General features: G+C 53.5%; 1 protein-coding gene across 2 annotated transcripts in view; it reads left to right on the top strand.

The window, feature by feature from the left end:
- Positions 1 to 22,575, top strand: part of Sgsm1 (small G protein signaling modulator 1) — a 69,668-nt gene that overhangs the window by 2,765 nt on the left and 44,328 nt on the right. For both annotated transcript variants that reach the window (XM_028765431.1, XM_028765432.1), the window contains 6 exons: positions 17,611 to 17,686; positions 19,487 to 19,649; positions 20,178 to 20,330; positions 21,373 to 21,440; positions 21,642 to 21,787; positions 21,917 to 22,048. In XM_028765431.1, the coding sequence (XP_028621264.1) occupies positions 17,623 to 17,686; positions 19,487 to 19,649; positions 20,178 to 20,330; positions 21,373 to 21,440; positions 21,642 to 21,787; positions 21,917 to 22,048 (726 nt within the window). In that variant the 5' untranslated portion in view covers positions 17,611 to 17,622. The remainder of the gene's footprint in view (positions 1 to 17,610; positions 17,687 to 19,486; positions 19,650 to 20,177; positions 20,331 to 21,372; positions 21,441 to 21,641; positions 21,788 to 21,916; positions 22,049 to 22,575) is intronic.

The following is a 22,575-nucleotide window of genomic DNA, read 5'->3' as shown; positions in this document are numbered from 1 at the left end:
AGAGAGAGAGAGAGAGAGAGAGAGAGAGAGAGAGAGAGAGAGAGAGAACGCAGAGGGCCGAGCTGCAGGTACATGCTGAACTTGAGGGTGCAGAGGCAGCTGGAGCAGAGAGGGGGAACCTGCTAGAAACACAGGTGCCATCCCCCACAAGGAACAAGAGGTGAACCATGGAAAGGTTGGAGAATATGGCAGGTGAAGGGCGGGGGTATGCCACCCAAACAGAAAGCTTGCACAGTCTCCCAGAAGCATCTGTCTTTATCTTTGCCAGTGTCTGGGTGTCCATTTTTTGGTCACAATAGGGATGAAGGTGACTCAGTGGGCAGAATAAGCTATGTGCAGACATCCACCCTGTCACCTGGCATCTACCACGTCTGTCACCTGTGCTCCTCTGGGCCAGGGTCAGTGTCACAGGGAAGCTGTCTCCTCCATCTAAAGCTCCCCCTCCCCACCCCAGCTCTAAGCTGTCTCCTCCCCTGGCACGTCTTCCCCTCCCTGCCACCACCCCTTAATTTTGTTTTGGTTCCCAGAGCGAGCAGGGGACTGGCTTCCCGTTGCCATGACAACAGCCATTAAAAGAGCCAGCCACGTGACCCAGGTTGGTAATGGAAGCTAAGTGACGAACTGCCTTGTTTTCCTGCCTCTGGCTGCTGCCAGGAGGTCTCTTAATTGGAGAGAAGAAAGCAGGGGTTGGTGGGCAGCAGATGAGACCACCCCCCCGGACAGAGTCAGTGCCAGGAGACAGAGCCTGCAGGGCAAGCCTCGGCTAGCTCGGGGTGGGAAGGGAGCGGGGAGCTGTCCAGCAGACACATCCTCACAGCTGCTGAGCTGCTGCGTTGAGGGGCGCCCACCCCATTCCCCACCCCACCCCCGGCCCTGAAGCGGAAGGGGGGTGTGCTAGGGAGGCTGGAGGAACACCAGGGAACTGAGCGGTGTTACCATGGAGACACTGGGGCTTCACTCTAACCCAGCAGTTCTAATGTAGGACCGAGGGCAGCTTGGCCGTCTCAAAACAGCTGCCAGATAACACACAGGTCACCTCGAGAGGCTTGAAACGCACGCAGGGCTTAATATGTCTTCAGAGCACGTGTGCAGTTCTTCCCACTCCCTACCCCGGGGACATCTGGTTTGTCTGGAAACGTTTTGGTTGTGACAGCGGTGGGTGCTCCAAGCATCTGCAGGAAGAGGCCAGGGGTACCGCTTAACATCCTGCAGTATATGAGACACCCCCCCCCACACACACACATACCAGCATCATTACGCTGCCCACCACCCCTCACCACCATCACTACGATCATCTCCGTCACCCCCACAATCTATAACCCCCCTTCCACCATCATCAGCACCACACAATAACCACCACCACCATCATCACCATCATCACTGTGACTACCATCACCACAATCCTGACCACTGTCATCAACCTCACCATCTCCACAAGCTCTTACCACCATCACCGCGGCCACCACCACTACCGTCACCTCTCTACAGTCACTCCACAGTAACCCGTCCATCAACCAAGACCCCTGTCTAGAGCAGGCAGCGGCGGCCATAGCTATGATCTTCAGACAGTCTCTGGAAGCACAGCTTGGGGCAGACGTGTGTAAAAGAAGGAGATAAGGGCAGATCATGGTTGCCAGTGTGTGGTGTGTAGGCTGCCTACCTTCCTCAGATGGGTAACAAGACGATGCTACATAGAATACAAGAGCAGGGGAGGGCTGGCTCCCACTTCCTATTCCTCCATCCACAAATGTTTACCGAGCATCCCTGGGGTGTAACCTCGTTCAGGAAGCTGCAGCTTGGGAAATGACGCTCTGGCTGTACAGTCTAGCAGAGACACGGATGAGAACATGAACCGTGAGGCCAGGGAGCCAGTAAATCACTTTCTGTTGTGAATGTCACGGTCTGGGCTTAAGTCCCCAACGTTCAGGTAAAACCTGGGCACAGCAAGGCACACGTGTAACCCCAGCACTGGGAGAGCAGAGGCAGGATGGTCCCAGAGCTCCTGGACAAACACTGTAGCCAATCAGTGGGCTCCACGTTCAGTGGAAGATCCTATGTCAAAAAAAAACATGGAAAATGACTGGGGAAGACTCCAGACACCAACTTCTGGCCTCCATGTGTATACATGCACATACATACATACATACATACACACACATATACACACAACATATACATATATATAATATATATAGATATGTGTATGTATGTATACATATATGTGTATATATATGTGTGTATAAAGGTGTACATATACATACACATATACAATATACACATGTGTATATATACATATGTGTGTATAAATGTGTACATATACATACACATACAATATACACATGTGTATATATACATATATGTATATGTGTACTTACATGTGTATATACATACATACATGTGTATAAATGTGTACACATACATACACATACATATTCACAATATAAACATATTTGTGTATATATATACATATGTGTGTATATATACATGTATGTATACGTGTGTACACATATATACACATACGTGTATAAATATATAACCATAAACACATATCAACAGTGCTCAGTGCCATGAGGGCAAACAAGGCAGGGATAGATGGAAGGGAGGGCTGGCTAGAGAGGTCGGGGACAGCCTCTGTGATGTGGCAATCTTTGGGCAGAGAAAGGGATCACTCATGATGTCTTCCGTGAGCCTCCAGCATGTAGAGTCCTGTTGAGCTGGGGCTGGAGCAGAGCAAACAAGAGTGAAGATAAACTCAGAGGAAGACCCAGGGGCTCCTTATGCCTGTGGCCAAGTGAGACCTGATGTTTAGTTTGAGCTGAGAACCATGGTGGAGTTTTGAATCAGAAAAGAACATGAAAGTATTAGAGAGACAGCAGTGCGGGGCAGGAGGCAAGGACTCCATACACAAGAGGAAGCTCAGATTCACTTTCCTCTCTGTCTCTGTCTCTCTCTCTCTGCTTCTCTGTCTCTCTCTGTCTCTCTCTGCTTCTCTGTCTCTCTCTGTCTCTCTGTATCTCTCTGTCACTTTCTCTGTCTCTTTTTCTTTCTTTTCTTTCTTTCTTGAGAGATGGTCTCACTGTGTGGCCCTGTCTGTCCTGGACCTCACGATGTAGACCAGGCTGGCCTTGAACTCACAGAGATCCATCCGCCTCTGCCTCCCAAGTGCTGGGGCTGAAGGCGTGTGCCATTGTGTTCAGCTTCCTGTTTTTCTTTGCGAGCTTCTGTTCATGAGCTGGGAGCTGCTGGCACTCCTCCTGTTGTGTGGAGTAGAGGCTCTGAAACTGCTTGCCATCGAATGGGTGTGGACTTGCGATGTGTGTGTGTGTGTTGTGTGTGTTGTGTGTGTGCATGTGTACGCAGTAAAAGAGGGAAAGACTAAACGTGAATTTCTTAGTTCAGGTGATTGGGGTGTTTGGGGCGATCAGATTCAGGTATGATCATATTTAAACGTCAACAATGCCATCAGACCCTGTGTCTGCTTGGTGAGATGTGAGGAAGCCTGAGCCCTCATCAGGCCTCTGCTGCTGCTTTCTGTGAGGAGACAGTTTGTCCCTTCTCTTCCTGCTCTCCAAGTGAGAGAGGTTGGCCAGCCCAAGACCTCTGAGCATCCTCGTTGGCTGGCACTCTGCTCAGAAAGCCTACTGCTACCCGTTTATGCAGCTCTGGTTTGGCCAACTCTGTGTTTAAGATACAGTAAGAGTAGGTGATTTGTCTCCGTGAGAACAAGCCACTCAGGCAGGGCTGGGCTGAGGCCATCAGATGACACACAGCATGGACCTGGATGACCTCTCTGGGGCCTCCCCAGGTCTCATGAGGCTGATGAAATACTATGTCTTATAACGATCACTAAGGAGACACGGGGACGGCAGGTCACCCACCTTAGGTCATAGAGATGTTTATGCTACAGCCTAGGTGCTGCCTCCGAACTCTGCTCTACCTTTTTTTTTTTTTAAAGATCTATTTATTTTACATATGTGAGCATACTGTTGCTGTCTTCAGACACACCAGAAGAAGGCATCAGATCCCATCACAGATGGTTCTGAGCCACCATGTGGTTGCTGGGAATTGAACTCAGGACCTCTGGAAGAACAGCCAGTGCTCTTAACCGATGAGCCATCTCTCCAGCCCTCTGCTCTACCTTTTACTGGAGCTAAAACCAACAACAATGCATGAGTCCTTATGAAGCATGCCCTTGGGTAATGTGTGACCCTCCCTGATGATAGACCCTTGCAAGCCTTCTCTCCTTTGTAGTGACACCACCATCCCTGCTGTTCTGAAGCCCACCACCCTCTCTTAGGAGTTGAGTTGGAATAGCTGAGCCTTTGGCAGGCTGTGTCCCTGTCCTGGGGTGGAAAGTGGGGTCTTTCCCCTCGATCTGTTTTCTCATCAGCCCACAGGAGATAGTGTGCAGCCAGAGGAAGCCAGACTCACTGGGCATCACTGCACCGTCCCCCCCACCCCCAGGGGCTCTTGCATTCCCAGGCCCTGCGCCCTAAGAGTTCCGAATGCTGACAGTGATATTTCTTTCTCTCGATAGCCGGGAGGCTTGGAGAATGGACTCTGGTTCCTTCTTCACAGGGACAGACTGTGGGCAGAGGCAGGTGGATGATCTCTTGTGAGCTCCATGTTGGTAATGTACATAGCGAGATGCAGGACAGTCAGAGCTGCGCAGAGAGATCCCGTCTCAAAAACGCAACGGCAAGACAAAACATACCAAGAAACCACATGGGGGAGTCAGGCATGGATGCATGCCTGAGATCCCAGCACCTAGGGAAGTGGAGGCAGGAGGATCAGGAGTTCAAGATCACCTGCAGCTGCATAGTGAGTCTGAGGCCAGCTTGGACGACATGATTTGTCCTAAATAAATAAATAAATAAATTCCGATCCCTGGTAATTTAGAGACCTGGTGATACTCAGGCACTGAACACATTCCTTTCTGGTTATTCTTGTTTAATTAATTAATTAATTAATTAATTCAGGTCTCTGGTAATTCAGAGACCTGATGATACTCAGGCATTGAACGCATTCCCTTCTGGTTACTCTCGCTTAGCAAATTATCCTTAGTTAGTGAAATCACAACAGCCTCTATTTACTGAACATGAATGCTAAGTGTTTTTCCATTTCTCATTTAAGAACAAAGCAGTCCTCCCGTGGACTAGGCAGCTGGTCCCCCTCCTGACAAGGAGACTGAAGGCCAGAGAGGTTAATAAACAGAGAGAAGCTCACACAGCCCAAAACCAGCAGAGCAAGGTCCGTCTTCTGTCCGTTTCAGCTTCAATCAGCCCTAATAAAACTAAGCTAGAAAAATACATCTACAAAGCGTAGGGGTTGATAGCAGATTTCTCAGTTCAAGTGTTCGGGAAGTTTGGCTTGAGCGGGTTTAGGTACAGCTGCATCCCGGGTTTCCGGTGATGTCCTCAGATTCCTCCATCGCTACGGTTTGCCTCTTGCCGCGTTCACTGGCTTTGCGAGGAGGCAGCCTGCTGCCCACCGTCCTCAGGAAGTCCAATCTGCCCACGAAATTGAATAGAGAACTTCCTTGGCCTTGAGTCTGGTCCAGCCTGGGTTACAGGATCCCTCTGTGCCCACCACAGTGAGGGAGGTTGCTGTGATCGGTCAAACCTGGAGGGGCAGAGCAAAGGAGCATGGGTAGGAGATGACAGCCAGGGACCAGGACACTGGGCTGGAACCACAGCCGCCCACAGCCAGAAGGGAGCTTGGCCTCCTGCCTGCGCCTGCTTCATCCGGACAGCAGGAGGCTGGAGGTTAGGGCCAGTGAGATGGACAAACTTCCATCACTGGGCTCACGAAGAAATGGGAGAGAAAGGACGCAAACCCATCACACGGCCACGCCCCTGACCTCGTCACCTCCCAGAAGCCGCGCCTCCTGCGCCATCACTTGGGGCCTAAAGTTTTCAAACTAGAGATTCTGAGGGGCGGTCATCCACTCTGGTCGAACGTAAGCTCGAACATGTGATTTCCAGTTCTGTAAGGGGCCCCGAAGGGCCTAATTCCAACTTGTGCCAGTGCGCCTGCGTTAGCCGCAGGCCCCTACTTACTGGTCCACTGTTAAGCAGCTAAGGGGCAGGGGGTGGGAGGTGGAGTCAGGGAGATCCCCGAACTCGCAGCACAGCCGACCTGGCATGAGAAGGCTGAAGGCGAGGGCTGGCTCCTGAGGGTGTCCTCTGACCTCCACACATGCGCAGTGGCAGGCGCACATGAAGGCGTGCGCACACATGAAACTAAGACCCTATTCTTCAACAGTCCCATCTCCTTTGCAAGTGCTCCGTGGATCCACAGAGCTATGGCTACCGAATGGGTCTATAGGGCATTTCTAGAAAGTTCTATCACATTCTAAACAGTTTACTAAGCGCTTGATAAACATTCACACTTGTAGTACAAACATCACAGCCATCCGAGGGGCAGGCCGTGTTATCTCATTTTTAGAGACGTTTAAATGGAGACTCAGAGAAGTGAAGGTTGGTTTTTTTTTTGAGACAGGGTTTCTCTGTGTGGCCCTGGCTGTCCTAGAACGTTCTCTGTAAACCAGACTAGCCTCGAACTCACGGAGATCCACCTGCCTCGTCCCACATCCCCCACACCCCACGTGCACTGTGCTGGGATTAAAGGTGTGCGCCACCACGCCCGGCACTTATCTGAGGGTTTTAAGCAGCTCCCTAAGGCTTTTATTTTTTTTTTTCACACCCTCCCAAGTTTAGAAGTTCTTTGGGAGAGGGGGCATCTGTGTGTCTTGCTCATCTACAGGGCTGTGCGTCTGGAGATGGGGCGTTGCCAGGCAGCTCAGCCACGCGCGGTGGGCAGCGCACCTGGGAGGAGGCTGGCGGCGCTGGGGTGTGGGCGGGATGTGAAGCACGCTCAAGGCTCACTTCTCTTTCCTGCAGAGGAGGCTGGTCTCCTCCTCCCAACTCCCTCGTCCCAGGAGAAAGGCAGGGTCCCCGGGACCCTGGGGCCCTGGTGCAGGAGATAAAGGCGGGGCTGGTTGGTAGAAACCTCACCCGCTGTCGAGAACACCTTTCTCTGTGGTTGTGGGGGTTTGGACAGTTCTCAGGGCCTCAGATGGTCAGGGAACCCCGCCCAGTGCCTATTTATATCCATCGGGTAAACCATTAACTGTGGGGCCCAGCCGCCTGAGCCACAGACCTCCATCCGCCAGTCTCAACACCTATTTACAGCAGGAGGACAGGAGAAAGATTTCCCAACATTCCCGGCCCCTGGGGCCTCCAGCTGTCTAATGTCACAGCTCCCTAGCCTGCCCTCCAGCTTGCACCCCCCCACCCCCTGCTCTGGATCACCTTCCCAGGCCTGGCTTCCCTTATCTGTGCCACATAGGAAGAGCAGGAAAGTCGGGAGGAGAGGGTGACAGGTCTGACCTTGAGCTGCCCGTGACCAAGGAAGCTGGGAGACATCTGTGAGCTCGGTGAGCCCTCTCCTCAGGAGCTCACAGGGCGGGAGAGACTAGCAAGCTGAAAGGATAAGGAACTTGCAAGAGGGGGGGGGGGCTGGGGCTGGGGGTTGGGGGCGAAAAGGGTGGCAGTCAGGGTGGGCATCCTGGAGGAGGTGCTATCAAGCAATAGCCTCATGGGTGTGAAGGACCTGCACAGAACTGGGAAAGGCGAGACCAAGGCACGGAGGCAGGAACTGCCTAGAGGAGACTGGCCAGCAGTCCAGACTCCTGGGGTGATAGCATTCGCCTGCTCGCTCTCCCGTATAAGAGGAAGGCAGCGAGGGCTTTTCACGCTGTCACTGCCAGAAGCATTTCTGTGCAGACTCCGAGGACCACTGTAGGTCAAGCTGCGGGGAGTCAGGAGGAGGGGTTTGCGAAGGAGGCGCCTGTTGGCTGGAGGGGCAGGCTCCCTGCCTGCCGAGTCTTCCAAGCACACAGGGTGAAGCATGTTTCTTCCTCTTTAATAAACGTTTCCTTTTATAGCAGCTCTAGGGACCCAGATAAATTGAGCAGACATTTCCCCATCCCCAAATATCCTCATCCAGCCTCATCCAGGCCTTCCCCGGAATCTGCTTCCTCGAGGCAGAGGCGCTGCACGGTGACAGTAAGGAACCTTCAAGGACCCATCACGGTCTCCTTGGAGGCCTGAGGCTTACACTGAGGGTCCTGTGGGTCCCCTCCCCCTTTAGCCCCGGCGACCCCACAGTCTCTAGTCTCCTCACACACACCCCACCTCACCCCCGTGTGTGCACCTGTTCCAGAACGCCGTAGCTGGCATCATCGCCTTTGAGCTCTGCCCTCTTCATCCTGGTAACTGGCATATGAGGACGCACATTTCTCTGCCAGCACGTTTCTCTCCAGGGGGCCGGTGCGTGCCAGGTAGGCTGGCAGAGGTGACCCGTGGTAGCTGAATCAAGGCAAGGAATCCTCCGTGACCCTGATTGGTTTCAGTGACCAAGTGAGCAGCTGCCTGGACCCTGCTGCTGAGGTCTCCCTCTGAGACAGCCTGGGGCTCCCCAGCCTTGATTCAAGTCCTGATCTCCCTCACAGACTTCTGTTTCGCTGAGAACACAGAAGAAACAGCGACACCCTTATTGCAAGATCCCCATGGATCTTTGGGCTCACGGGTGTGACTCCTACTTGTTAGCAAGTGCCTGCAGGCAACTGTTGAATGAATGAATGAATGAATGAGGAAGGGAAGGAATGAATGAGACAGTTTACCGTGTGCCTGGCCCCCCACGGACAAATAATGCAGACTTTGGATCGCCATCACTCTGCCAAGCTGAGTGCGCGGGTTGCTACTTACAACACCCTGAAGCCAGCCTGAGAAAGCCGTTCAGCACCGTGCTCTTGAGATTGCGGAGAGAAGGGGTCCGGACGCCCTTTATTTGCATAGCATTTGCACAGAACCTGTGCATACCCTCCCGTGGACCTCAAGCCATCTGCAGCTGACTTCTAACAGGGATTTGCCCTGTGAGCGGTGGGGGTCGTGGTGGGGGTGGGGGCGGCAGCAGGGATATATCCCGTCTTCCTGGAGCTGGGGACAGAGGCGGGAGCAGGAGGTGATTAGTTTACCATAGAGAGGGATGCTTAAGCAGAAGTCAGGTGGTGGGAGCCGGTCCCAAGTCCTCTGGCTCCTGCAGGAGGGAGTGCCGCCTGAGAAGGGGCGGGGTGTGGGGAGGCAGTGGAAGCTGGAACCGGCGTGGAAACAACAGCTTGGAGCAAGGCTCCTCCTTCCCCCAAGTCTGCTTGAGGCTGTGGGCGGAGCCTCTCAAAATTCTCCCAAGTCCCCCCCGCCCCAAATCCGGAACTCTTCTTTCCTATGAGCCTCAACCATCGCAAATTGGAAACCTAGAAACTGCCAGCTTTTCCTGCCACGGGGTCTTCGCACACGCCCCTCCCTTCCTGGGGCAGATACAGGGAGATTCTTCTTCCTGCTTTACAGCTGGGGAAACTGAGGCCTATGGTAATAATTTTGACTTGTCTTTCAGATTGTGGGGCGTCACCGACTCCAGGAAACCCTCTCTGACCTCCCCTCTCGGGTCTCTTAGAGCCAAGTTCTTGTGCTTCAGAGAGCGGTTCTCATGCTGTCACTGGGTTCTTGGGATCCGAACTCAGACCCTCAAGCTGGCTCAGAAAACATTTTACCTGCAGAGCCATCTCCTCAGTCCTGGGAGGTGCCTTTGAGTCAAGCAGAGTTGTAGCGCCTCCTGTCTGTCACCCCAATAGTCCAGCGGATGCTGAGGGGCCTTTGGATCACCCCTCCTTCCTCATACTCCTCATTCTCCTCTGCCCTGCAAAGCCCTCCAGGTGTTCACCATAGCATCCTTCTCTGGAAGGTAGCAGGCATGATGCCCAGAGACATCTTTATCCCAGACTCAGCCTCCTGGCTCCATCACTCACCCACCTAGATTTTGGCTGCCCTCGGTGGATGATGGCTGGAGCTGGAGAGAGCTTAGCCGGGTCCAGGGGAGTTTGCAGACCACAGATAAGCCACGCCTCCAGGGACTTCTACGAAGGCCTGTGTGGTGAGTGCCTCCAACTAGGGGGGCCCTATGGGGCAAATCCAGTATGTGTGCCCACTGTTAAGACAAGCCGTTTGTTTTTAACACTTTTAAAGGTTTATGAAAGAGACCATGTGACTTAGACTGTGGCCCTAAATTTGTGTCCCCAGGTTTCCCAAATAAAAACTCAGAATGCCCCGTTGAATCTCAGAGAAGACAAAAAAAATTCATGCAATGCTCTATACAATATCTGAGATGTGCTTTTACTGACACAATCCCCTGTATCTGAAATCTAGGTGGGTGGGGTTATCCTGTGCTAGGTCTGGCCATTCTCCCCGCACCCAGAAAGCTTTTGTGCTGGCCCTTTATGGGAAACCCTTGCTGTCTTTAGTCTTTGGTACACAAGCCCCATCAGGAAGAACGCAGGCTGGGGGACAGTTCCGGGAGCATAGGTGCCTGGCTTTAGTGGTGGTGACGGCTTCAGAGCGGTCACCATCACATATGAGTGCCTGCTGTGTCGTCAGGGCCTCAGGATCCCCAAAAGTCATTCAGCAAACTCTGAAGACCGTAAGAGCCAGAACAAGGTGCAGTGTAAGGATGGAGCATTCTGGGAGGGACTAGACAGTGCTCTAGAACAGAGGTTCTCAACCTTCCTAACACTGCGATGCAACCCTTTAACACAGTTCCTCTCGTGTTGACTCCCCACCCCAACCATAATTTTATTTTTGTTGCTACTTCATAGCTGTAATTTTGCTACTGTTATGAATTGTAATGTAAACATCTGACAGACGACCCCCCCCCCGGAGGGTCACAACCCACAGGTTGAAAACAGCTGCTCTAGATGGTTTTAGAAAGAGAACGAGAGAATCCTTCCACGGAACCATATAAATGGAATCCTAATAAGGGGCACTAGGCAGAGCGGCCTGGGGAACCCAGGCTGCAGCTCACCCTGTGAATTATGGGAGATGATCTGAGCCTAGCGGCTCCTAAAGGCGCTCCTTCCTGCTCTATGACTGTCCCTAGAAGGCCTGTGCTGATTTGGTGCAGCTCTGTGCAGCCTACTGGGGAAGGCAATCTGCCTGCAGACTCTGGAATTCTTAGCCCAGTTCTGTGTGCTGGGGCAACGGGTCCCATCCAAGTCAAAGACTTCAACATAACCCGGCGTCCATTTGGAACCTACCAGAGCTCCAGATGGGTTGTGGGAGGGTGTGGATACATGGTGGTCATCAAGCCGTAGGAAGCTGTAGGCTCAGGAACAGCCCTCTGGCTTGGGAGACCTGCCTGGCTTCCCAGCCTGCCCTGGCTCTCCCTGGAGATCCGTTCGCCTGTACTGTTTAAATATTTACCAGTGAGAGGGAGGAAGGCAGGGCTGGTGTCTGAATGGAGGCAGGTGTGGCGGCCTACGTGGAGGGGCAGGGCTGCCAGCTGTGTCCCTGGGCAGCCTTGAATGGAGACTCGGGGGGCCGTTCACATACGGCCTGTGAGCGCCCCCTGTGGAGAGTCCGTGCCATCTCACCTCCACGTTCCCTTGCGGATCCGTTTCCCAGCTCTCCCAGAGAGTGAGACCCAGCTGGGCAACTCTACTTTGCGGTTTTTTGTTTTGTTTGTTTGTTTGGTGTTATTGCTGTTGGCTTTTTTTTTTTCTGGTTTTGGAAAAGCTCTCTGCTTTTTAGGCCAGACTAACTGATCTTCCTGTCCCTTCTGGATGCCTGAATTTCAGGACTGTGTCACCATGCCCAGCTCAGGGTGGGCTCTTAGACTGTTTTTCTTGTTTGAGACAAGGTCTCTTTATAGCCTTGGCTATCTTGGAACTCACTCTTTAGACCAGGCTGGCCTCGAGATAAGAGATCCGCCTACCTCTGCTTCCCAAGTGCTGGGATTAAAGGCTTGCACCACTACGCTGGACTATTTTTTAACTTTTACTTATTTACTGTGTACGGATGTTTGTCAGCATTTATGTAAGTGCACCGTGTAAATGCCTACGGAGGTCAGAAGATCCCCCGGAACTGTAATTGTAGACCATTGTGAGCCACAGTTGGGAGCTGAGAACCCAGGTCCTGTAGGAGAGAGGTCAGTAGCCTTAACCACTGAGCCATCTCTCCAGCCCCTCCACCTCCCCACTGGTTCTTACGGGTTTCCCAAGGAATTAGCTCCATGATGGGGGGATGCAGCCAGATATCAAACACCCTGTAGTCGCTGTTGAATAAAAATTTACTGATTGCCTTGAACCCCTGAGGCCTCCCAAAATGTCCTTACAGGGTGTCCCTGACAGTGTCCTCTCTGCACACCTCACCCTGCTGACTCCCAGCCTTGGCCTGTGACCTCACTTCCATCCCTTACCCTGCCACAGATCCATACCCAGGTGAGAACCTCTTCTCACCAAGTTCCCCAGCTCCTTAGGTGTTCAGTCGGAACTGGAAGCAGAACATCGGGTCTGTTCTTCAGAGAGAACTGAGTTCGAATCCTGGCTGCATTCTTTTTCTGGCTGTATGACCGTTGGAGAAGAGCCTCTCTGAGGCTTGCACACACAGCTCTCTTGTGGTGCTGTTATGGGGAGCTCACCAGAGATGGCCACTCAGTCGGTTTATAGCTATTTAAAAGTCTTTATTTCAGTTGGCTGAGACTGCACTCAGGCATTCGGAAACCCAAGTGTAGTATCAAGTGTTTAGGCTAAGGTTGTTCTTTTGTTTTTGTTTTTTTAAGAAGCAGAAACCATATCCTGGTATCTTGTTCAGCAGCTGCAGGGGGATGGGGAGGGTTTCACAAGCAGACAGTTTAACAGAAGCTATGATAAGTTAGCTGGGGCATCTTGGCCTCGGGTTCTAGACTAGAGTTGGGTAATTTTCCATGGGTCTTCCCGTGGAGATCAAATTCTAATTAAACCTAAAATGGCCTCAGAGAGAAAACAAGATGGAGGGCCCTCTGCACTGTCTTGCCCTGTCGCCAGGAGTGGTGATTTAGGCCTGTAATCTTACAACTTGGGGGTGGGGGTGGGGGCTGAGAGGACCATGAGTTCAAGGCCATCTTCAGCTACATGGAAAGTTTGAGGCCAGCCTGGGCTACATGAGACCTTTCCTCAAAAAAATAAAGTGCCTACTGTGTGCTGCGGGTGCCCTGCCAGCCATTTCATCCATGACCTCACGGTAGCAATGAGGAGTAGTAGGTCGTACTTCCCAGCAGGCCACCCCGAAGTGCCAGCAGAGTGGAACTAGCAAGCTCAGAAAAGGTCCGTCTGACTCTGGGGTGGCATCTCCATCACCCTGTGTGTTCTAGAAGGAAGCTTAGAAAATCCTGCAGGCTTGAAGGATTGGGATGCCAACCCATGGCCACCACTCCCAGCAACCCTAACCTGAATTTGCTGAGCTGACAGAGTCCGAGGGTATACCCGGGAGTCTGCCAGGGTCAGGGGGCTTTTCTGGCCTCCGATCCTCCTCCCAGAATGCTCTGCCCCCGGTCTGTCCAGAGAGCTCTTCTCCCGTACACAGCCTCCTGCCTCCTGCTGAAGATGGTGCCCTCCTCCACAGGCTTCGGTGACCTTCTGTGGGAGGGAAACTTCCATCCTGGTGCCGTTCACCAGCCTTTCTAATTTCCTTTTCTGGCCTCAAGGGTGAGCCGGTCATTAACTCCTGCAAAATCATCCAGCTAGGCCTGGGCCAGCGCAGGTGGGAGGGTCTCATCTGCACTCACCCCTTGCTATTACACTTCCTCAGCTACCCCTCACCCCCGGCCCCATGTGACAGCCCCAGGCTCCATACTGTGTAACCTCAGGAAAAGGGCTCAACCTCTCTGAGTTTCCATCAACAGCCAGCCAGCATGTGTGTCCAGTCAGGTCAGGGTACCAGGAGGAAACAGATGGTTTCCCCAAACTGCTTGCAGAAAGACAAGTTTTAAAAGAGACTGTTGACTAAAGAGGAAAGAGGATCAGGGGATGACAGGCAGATGAGGGAAGAGCAGGAACCAGGAATCAGCACCTCCCTTCATGATGATGTGTGAGGAGGAAGGAGAAGAGGGCAGAAGGGGGCAGCTGTGCAGGGACAAGCCTCAAGCCTCAGACAGGTGTCCTTTCTTCCAGAGGGAACTTGGACAATGCCTTCTCTCTTAGCCCCTGCCCCTCTTCCCGCTGAAAAAAAAAAAAGTGGAAACACCTTCCACCCCTCCACTGTCTTCTCTTCCTTTCTAATATTCCAATGCAGTCCGGGCACAGGTGAGAACTGCCCAGATTGGCGAGCACTTCTTACCTGGGTCACGGAAAGTGAATGCTGAGGGAGGGGTCCAAGAGTTGAGCTGAGCCTCTGTGCTTTCCTGGACCTCTCTGGCCCAGATCTTTGGACCTGAAGCCACCATGATGACCTGTCTGTCCCCATCCCCACACTTCACTTTCTATATGTGCATGCAAGAGAGGACTGAGAGATGGAGGCTAGTCCTCATGCCCTGCTGTCGCTGTGATTTCAGGGTCTTCTGGTCCCCATTTTTTTTTCCTGTGACCCTTGCCTGTTGTTCCCACACTTGCAGCTCAGTTCAGCAGTTCCGGATGGAGATTAATTCAGCACCAAGGACAGGGCGCGAGCAGAGCCGGTCAGAAGGAAGTGGTCCCTCTGTGAATGCTTCAGGGTAACTGGGAAGGCCCTTCAAAGATGCCCAAGGGGAACAAAGGTGTCAAATCTCACATGCCACAAATGTCAGAGCTGGGCCACCTGGGAAGGAATAGGCCCTGGAAGAAAAGGCCACTGGGTAGCTGAGTGGCTCATTGGTTCAGTCAAAGGTACAGAGACTAGAGGACATGATCCTGGTGCTGTTCATAGTGGGTGCTTTCATTTGCTTGGGCTGCAGTAACAGAATCCCGCAGACAGGTTGCCATGCAAGGCAGGAATGCGCTGTCTTGCAGTTCTGGAGGCCGAGAAGGAAGGATGAAGTCTAGGCCTCTCCTCTTGGCTTCTAGATGCAATTTTCTCTCTTGCATCTTCTCTCTGGATTGTCCTGTGTTTCTGTTTCCCTTCTCCTCTGGAGACACTGATTATACTAGATTAGGGGACCACGCTATAATCTAATTTTAAAGGTTTTCTTTCAAATCTGATCATATTCTCAGTAGGAGGCAGCGTTTTACACTATCTAGGCTGGGGTAGAGGGGACACAACCCAGCACACAGCCAGGGGAAGTGACTTGTCACAGCCAGAGAGTTTAGGGAGAAAGAGAAATATCAGGAGAGAGAACAGAAGGAGATGAGATATTCTAGAAAGTAGAGTTGGGTGTGGCCGAAGGCACCCAGTGTTTGGTAACAATTCACCAGGGCTGGTCTTTGCTCTGACCAAGTCCTGAGAGAAAACTGGGGACCTGCCACATGTCCTGAGGAGGCTCATGGCTTCCTTCAGGGACACACAGCAGATGGGACCTGGTGTCTCCACACACCGGCAGGCAGCAGGGCTGCTGCGTCAGAACAGCCCTGGCGGGGACAGGCAGATGGCCGCCTCAGAAGATCAGGGACATTGTCAGTGGAGCATTACCTGCTTAAGACAGAGTAGACACTGCAGGGGCATGGAGCAACACACTGTGGGGGTGTCATCCAGTTAGCAGAGCCCCTCAGCTATCCCAGGCTACACCACCTGGGCAGGAAGGCTGGGTCAGAACTCAGAGGACATTAGCCCGTTAGAGCCATACTCACAGAGAGTCAGCAAGCTACTGCCCACCCATCAAATCTAGCTCCGCTTGCTTTAATGTCTGACTTAAGTACTTTTTTTTTCTTACTTTATTTATTGTGTGCGGGTGTGTATGCAGAGGTCAAAGGGCAACTTGTGAAAGTCCATTCTCTCCTTCTACCATGTGGGTCCCGGAATCGAACTCAGGCGGTCAGGCTTGGCTGCAAGCACCTTTACCCACTCAGCCATCTCGCTGGCCCAATTACTTCATTTTGCCTCTGCAGATAAATATCTTTATTCTTTCCTTCCTTCCTGGGCTTACTCTTTCCTACTTGCTAATTCCCAGGGAGTAAATGTAAGCCGTCATGTGAGGTCTTCCTTCCTCTGACACCATGCTTTTCCACTGTAATCTCCCCTCAGCTCTATTCTCCCACGTGTAGTAGGTCTCAGTGTATTGCATTTGCTCACATTTGCTCACATTCACTGCAAAGACGCCTTCTACTGTCTCCTGCAGCTCCTTTGACCCATAAGTGGTTTTGTTTCTTCACATTCGTGGGTGTGGCCCCTGCTCCTGACATCCTGTTTCATTTCACTGTGCTGCTAATACAAGATTTGATTAGTGCCGGGCAGTGGTGGCACACGCCTTTAATCCCAGCACTTGGGAGGCAGAGGCAGGCGGATTTCTGAGTTCGAGGTCAGCCTAGTCTACACAGTGAGTTCCAGGAAAACCGGGGCTACACAGAGAAACCCTGTCTCAAAAAACCTAAAACAAAGACAAGATCTGGTTGGAGGTGTAGCTTAGTGGTGGAATGCTTACTTAGCACGTGTGAGGTCCTGGGTTCAAATCACAGTCGCACGTGTAAAACAGGGTGATCTCACAGGCCTTGCAGCGACGGTTCCTGTTGAGAACAGTTCTCGTTGAAGCTGGGCTGCGGTAGCTGGCAACACAGCCGGGAGCTGTCCACAGGGCTGGTGCTGACGGGGTGGGTGGGCTGTGGCTGCCATGTTACCTCAGAGCACTTAGTGCTGTGTGACAGAGTGCAGGTAGTGCTCTGTCCTGTCTGCGCCTCCAGGAGGCAAGCTTCAGGAAGAGGCAGGGAGGGCAGCAGGGTCAGGGGCACCCTTGTCAGGCAGGCATGTGGTGTGCTGCAAGAACGCAGAATGGTGACCCTCTGCGTGGGGGTCCAGGACGCAGCCACTCTGGCCCCATGTTAGATGTCCTGGGATGGATTTCTGGGACAGGCTTTTGGATCACCTTTTGACTTCAGTCTCAAGGTGAGGGAAACTGAGGCCCAGAGAGACAGATTTTGCTTGGATCTCACAATGCCTCTGGGCATAGTGAGATGCAAGGCCAGGGAATCCAGAAGGCATCTCAACCCCTGAGGTAAGTACTGTTCACAAGGCCAGCTGTCCTTTCCCTGAGTGACTTTGCCCTGCCCCCCTGGCAGGTGGACTCTCCAAAACCTCTATTTCCCAAAGCTCACTCACAAACCTGCTGGGTATCACACGGGGACTTGAACCCCGGTTTCCTGGACCCCATAATTGACTGTCTCCATGCTGCCACTGAATTCCTGTATCTTCAGACTCACACAGTTACCATGCGCCCACAGGACCTTTACAAAACACACAAGTCAAAGGGCAAGGCAAGGGGACTTGTATTCTGGAGGGGAGATGCAAGCAGGTTGCACAGGAATCAGAGCTCAGAGCTGGATGGGTGCCAAGTCCTTTGCAGGATCTCTGACGGACGAGGGAAGGAAACAATTCAGGCAATGCTGTGCAGGGCATTTTGTGTGAGTCCTGAAAGGGGTGACAGACCTCCATGCAAATTAAGGGAAATGGGCAGTGTGTGCTCGTCGGCCCCAGATCTGCCTCAGACCAAGAGGCTGTGGAAGGAAGAGGGGTTATCCGAACACCTCAGTCGGCCCGAGAACACTCTGACCGGGGAATCATGGACCCCGGGTGCAGCACCCCATCCAATGAGTCTCTCCCACTCCCGTGTGCCCTGCAGGTGAAACAGATCATGGAAGAAGCCGTTACCCGAAAGTTCGTCCATGAAGACAGCAGTCACATCATCTCCTTCTGTGGTGAGTGGCGACGGAGGCGGGGCGGGGGGGGGGCGGGGAGCAGCTTCCTGGCTGGGCTGGGGCAGAGGAGGCGTACCTGTGAGCCAGCTCTTCCGTCACGCTGGGCTCTGTGACTCTGAAGTTATTTTGGGATCTCGAGGGCACTCTGCAAGAGGAACTGGATTTGGAAATGCAGAACTGTGAGGGAGTGGGTTACCTCTTGTGTTCCGTGGAGGGCTTGACTCATCCCACGGAGGCACAGGGGACCGCCCGAGCCGTCTCCTCCCTCTGCATCTGCCCGGCTGGGTAAAGGATGGAGCAAAAGGGTTCCGAGGGCTGGGGATGCAGCTCAGGCGGTAGAGTGCTTGCCTCAAGTGCTCAACACCCGCATGATCTCATCCACAGCATCACGTAAAGTCAGGCACGGTGGCGCATGCCTGTCACCCTAGCACTCCAGTGGTGGAGGCAGGAGGATCACAAGTTTAAGGTCATCCTCAGCTATGTATTGGTTCCTGGCCAGCCTAGGCTACAGAGGACCCTGTAACAGATAACTGGGTATGGGGAATAAGCAGACTCTGAGGTATCTTGAGACTCACATTTAGTAGAAGGAGCACAGAAGCCTTGGGATCCAAAGAGTGACTCAGGTCCCGCTGCAAGCCGACCCTGCTCAGGAGCAGCCTGGTTCCTACTGTGCCTGGACGAGGACCAGAGACTGTGCCTGCGGTCACCTCCAGCTCATGGGAGGAGGCCTCATGCTCGTGGCCGGGTGGCCTCCAGCTCGTGGCCCGCTGTTTTGAAGCAGGAACTTCCTGAGGAATGTCTCACCGGAAGCGCACAGCAGGTCCCCTCAGGACCTGAGCGGGTCTCAGGAAGATTCCTGAGCATGGACACCTAGCCAGCCCACCACTCCCATCCTTACAACTGGGCACCCGTGGCGCTGGCTACACGTGGGGCGTGAGGGGTTGAGGTGGGGCGCAGAGCAGAGCACCGTCCACACCCTCCCTCGGCCCCTTCCCGTCGAGTGCACGTCTTAATCTGCTTTATACTGCTGTGATAAATATGGTGACCAAAAGCAACATGCGGGGGTTATTTCTGCTTGGAATTGGTGTGGGAACCCACACAGGGCAGGAACCTGGAGGCAGGAGCTGATGCAAAGCCCATGGAAGGGCGCTACTTACTGGCTTGCTCCCCATGGCTTGCTCAGACTGCTTTCTTATAGAACCCAGGACCACCATCCCAGGGATGGCTCCACCCACAATGGGCTTGCCCCACCCACGACAGGCGGGGCTTCCCCCCCCCCCCCAGTCAATCACTAATGAGAAAATGCCCCACGGGGCTCCTTAAAGCCGGGCCTTATGCAGGCTTTTCCTCCATTGAACTTTTATCCTGTCAGATGACTCTAGTTGTGTCAACTTGAACGATGGTGACAGATGAGTGAAGCGAGGACGAGAGTGAGGGTGATGGTGACAACAGAGATGATGGTGATGGTGGAGGTGATGGTGAGGGAGACGGCCATTATGACAATGACAACAGCTGCTTATGGTGACCCATAGGTTACTACTCACTGTGCACGCACTTACGAAGGGAGGCTAAGGCAGACAGAGAGGGAGATGATCGCCCGCAGCCACCCAGCAGGCTGACAGGATGCACACAGACGGCCGACCTTGGCCCTCGTGCGCATGTTGCGTGCGTGTAAGCCGCCAACCTCTCTTGACTCCTTCGGCACACGGGTGTGCTCTCTCTGCACTGTTGTCACTCTTGGTGCTGGGGACTGTGCACGAGAGACAAGATGGCTACCGACCACTGTGTTCCCCCCCGCAGCGGCCGTGGAGGCCTGCGTGCTGCACGGGCTGCGGCGGAGGGCGGCCGGCTTCCTGCGAAGCAACAAGATCGCGGCGCTCTTCATGAAGGTGGGCAAAGGCTTCCCTCCTGCTGAGGAGCTGAGCCGCAAGGTCCAGGAGCTAGAGCAACTCATTGAGAGCGCGTGAGTGTGCATGAGGGTGCGGCTGGCTGGGGCGAGCCTGGGAAGGTGTCACTATGCGTGGGGGCACGGCTGGGGCGAGCCTGAAGGGCGTGAGTGTGCGTGGGGTCGAGGGAGGGGCGAGCCTGGAGGGGCAGTGCTTGCTCCCCTTAGCCGGGCAAAAGCCACACCTCCTGCCTCTCCCTCTCCCCCCTCTCCCCACCTCTCCTTCCCCTCCCCCCTCCCACCCCTCCCTCTTCCTCCCCCTCTCTGTCCCTCCCTCCTCCTCCCCCTCCCCCTCTCCCTCTCCCTTCCTCTCTGCCACTCAGACACACCAGTCTTTCCCACAGCAGAGCCTTGGCACCCGCTCTGCCCTCTGCTCCTCCTTGTTACCGCGCAGCTCGCCCCCAGCTCTGTAAGCGCCAGCGCACTCTCACCTCCGTCCTCCACACCCCTGCCCCGTTACTTCACACTCAGTCACACTCAGCTGAGTTGTGGTCCTGAAGAGCCCCTCTCTCCTGAGTGTATCCTCTCCTCCCGCCGGTCTCAAAGGCGAAACCAGATCCAGGGCCTGCAAGAGAACGTGCGGAAGCTGCCGAAGCTGCCCAACCTGTCCCCGCTGGCCATCAAGCACCTGTGGATCCGCACCGCCCTGTTCGAGAGGGTCCTGGACAAAATCGTCCACTACCTGGTGGAGAACAGCAGGTGAGGGACCGATGTCTGCGCTCCTCCGCCACCCGCTGGTCATTCTGGGAACCGCACGCTCGAGAATAAACCTTTCCTGAGGTTTGAAAGGTTTAAACAAAACGCTGTCTGCATGTTTGACTCTGAGCTAGCTCGCTTGAAAGCTGGAGAGGATTCGGGTGCTGAAGAGCAATGTGGAAACATGGTCTTTACATTTAGGGCAAGATGGAGGGACCTTGGATTCCGTCCTTCTGCAATTTCCTCTCCTTGAGAGCTATTTGACCGCAGGACAGTCTCCCTCTCTGTGCTTTGGCGATCTCTCCGGCTAAAGAGCACGGAGTGGTTTCCAGAGAAGATGTAAAGATGAATCTGCCAGGCCACGGCTTGTTGAAAATACACAACGAGGCTAGACCCTTCCGGATTAATCCGATGTCAATGTTTTACAGTGTGAGACTTCCTGACCAGTTCCCGTCCTGATAACCACAGTTACAGAACATTGTAAGCCACCGTGTTGGTGCTGGGAATCGAACCCTCAGGGGCCTCTACGAGAGCAGTAGGCACGTGACTGTGGAGCCCTCCCTCCTGCTCGATCTAACTTTTACGTTTCTATATTGATATTTATGTGTTAGATAAGATTTCAGGGAACTGGGGAATCATTCCACCATATCGCTCGCAAACAAGCGGATCCCCAGACTTTTAGCATAAGCACGGCGTTGATGACGTCACACATCTATCAAGGCCAGATTTCAGAGACTTGGGGCTGGCGTTTGTTTTGACCTCTGAGTCTACACCACGGCTAGACAGCGTTTTCTTGCCTTGGTAACAGGACAGTGTCACTTGAGACCCTGACTTCTGACTCTTTTGTTCTCCTAAAGTCCTCGCAGCTGTGTGGCGAGCCGGTGCCCCTGAGTTCCAGGCCAGGCACCTTTCATCAATTGCTTTGCTCAGCCTATGAGATACAGTTATTTTTGCAGCTGAGGCTCTCAGCCGGGCGAGCCTAGTCCGCCCACGTGCGCCCTCTGGTGTTCGCCATGCAGACCTGCATGTTCTTTCCTCCCAATAGTAAATACTACGAGAAGGAAGCTCTCTTGATGGACCCGGTGGACGGACCCATCCTGGCATCTTTGTTGGGTAAGAGGTCTGGTGTGGGCTGCGTTTGGTCCTTTGTTCTTGGGGCCCAGGACCTGTCTCTGCTGTGGTGTCTTCTTGCTGGACTCTGGTGCGTCCTCAGTACCTGGATGGAAACAGAGCGCTCTGAGGGGCCCCGTTCTGAGGCAGTTGGGTGGGGGAACTTTTCGGGACTCCAGGTTCCCAGCCTTGTGTGCTCCACAGTGGGGCCTTGTGCCCTGGAGTATACCAAGATGAAGACTGCAGACCACTTCTGGACTGACCCCTCAGCCGACGAGCTGGTCCAGAGACACCGGATCCACAGCTCGCATCTGAGACAGGACTCACCCACCAAGCGGCCGGCGCTCTGTGTGAGATGGGTGGGCAGTGCGAGGGTCTCGGGTAGGGTCTGGACTTGGCCTCGGGGCAGGCAGGGAACAGGGCGGGAGTCCTGACGGTCACTCACTGTCCCCCACCCCTCTCTCCTGTGCTGATACCAGATCCAGAAGAGGCATTCCAGCGGCAGCATGGACGACCGACCATCCATCTCTGCCCGGGACTATGTAGAATCTTTGCACCAGAACTCCAGGGCCACCCTGCTCTACGGAAAGAACAATGTTCTGGTTCAGCCAGTGAGTTCTGGTGTGCCTGGGTCATGCTCTGAGGATTTAGGTACAGGTTATGGTGGCTGAGAGGCCTGTCCACTCATCCATTCACCTACCTCTTTATTTATGTACCCACACACACTTATATATTCACCAACAGTTCCATCTATACATTGATTCATCAGTCAATATAACCATCCACTCATCCAACCGCCCTGTGTGTTACTTCATTTACCCAGCAGTGTGTGCATCCATCCATCCGCCCACCCATCCACCAACTACCCATCCATCCTTCTATCCTTCCATCCATCCACCCACCTACCCACCTACCCATCCATGCATCCATTCATCCACCCATCCATCCATCCACCCATTCATCTATACATTCACCCACCCACCCATCCACCCATCGATCCATCCATCCACCCATCCATCCATCCACCTGTCCATCTATCCATCCACCCATCCACCCATCCACCCATCCACCCATCCATCCATCCACCCATCCATCCATCCACCCACCTACCCACCTACCCATCCATTAATCCATTCAT

Source organism: Grammomys surdaster, unplaced genomic scaffold, assembly GCF_004785775.1.
Source record: "Grammomys surdaster isolate TR1022 unplaced genomic scaffold, NIH_TR_1.0 164, whole genome shotgun sequence".
Taxonomy (NCBI): Eukaryota; Metazoa; Chordata; class Mammalia; order Rodentia; family Muridae; genus Grammomys; species Grammomys surdaster.
This window is presented reverse-complemented; position numbering and strand designations above follow the sequence as displayed.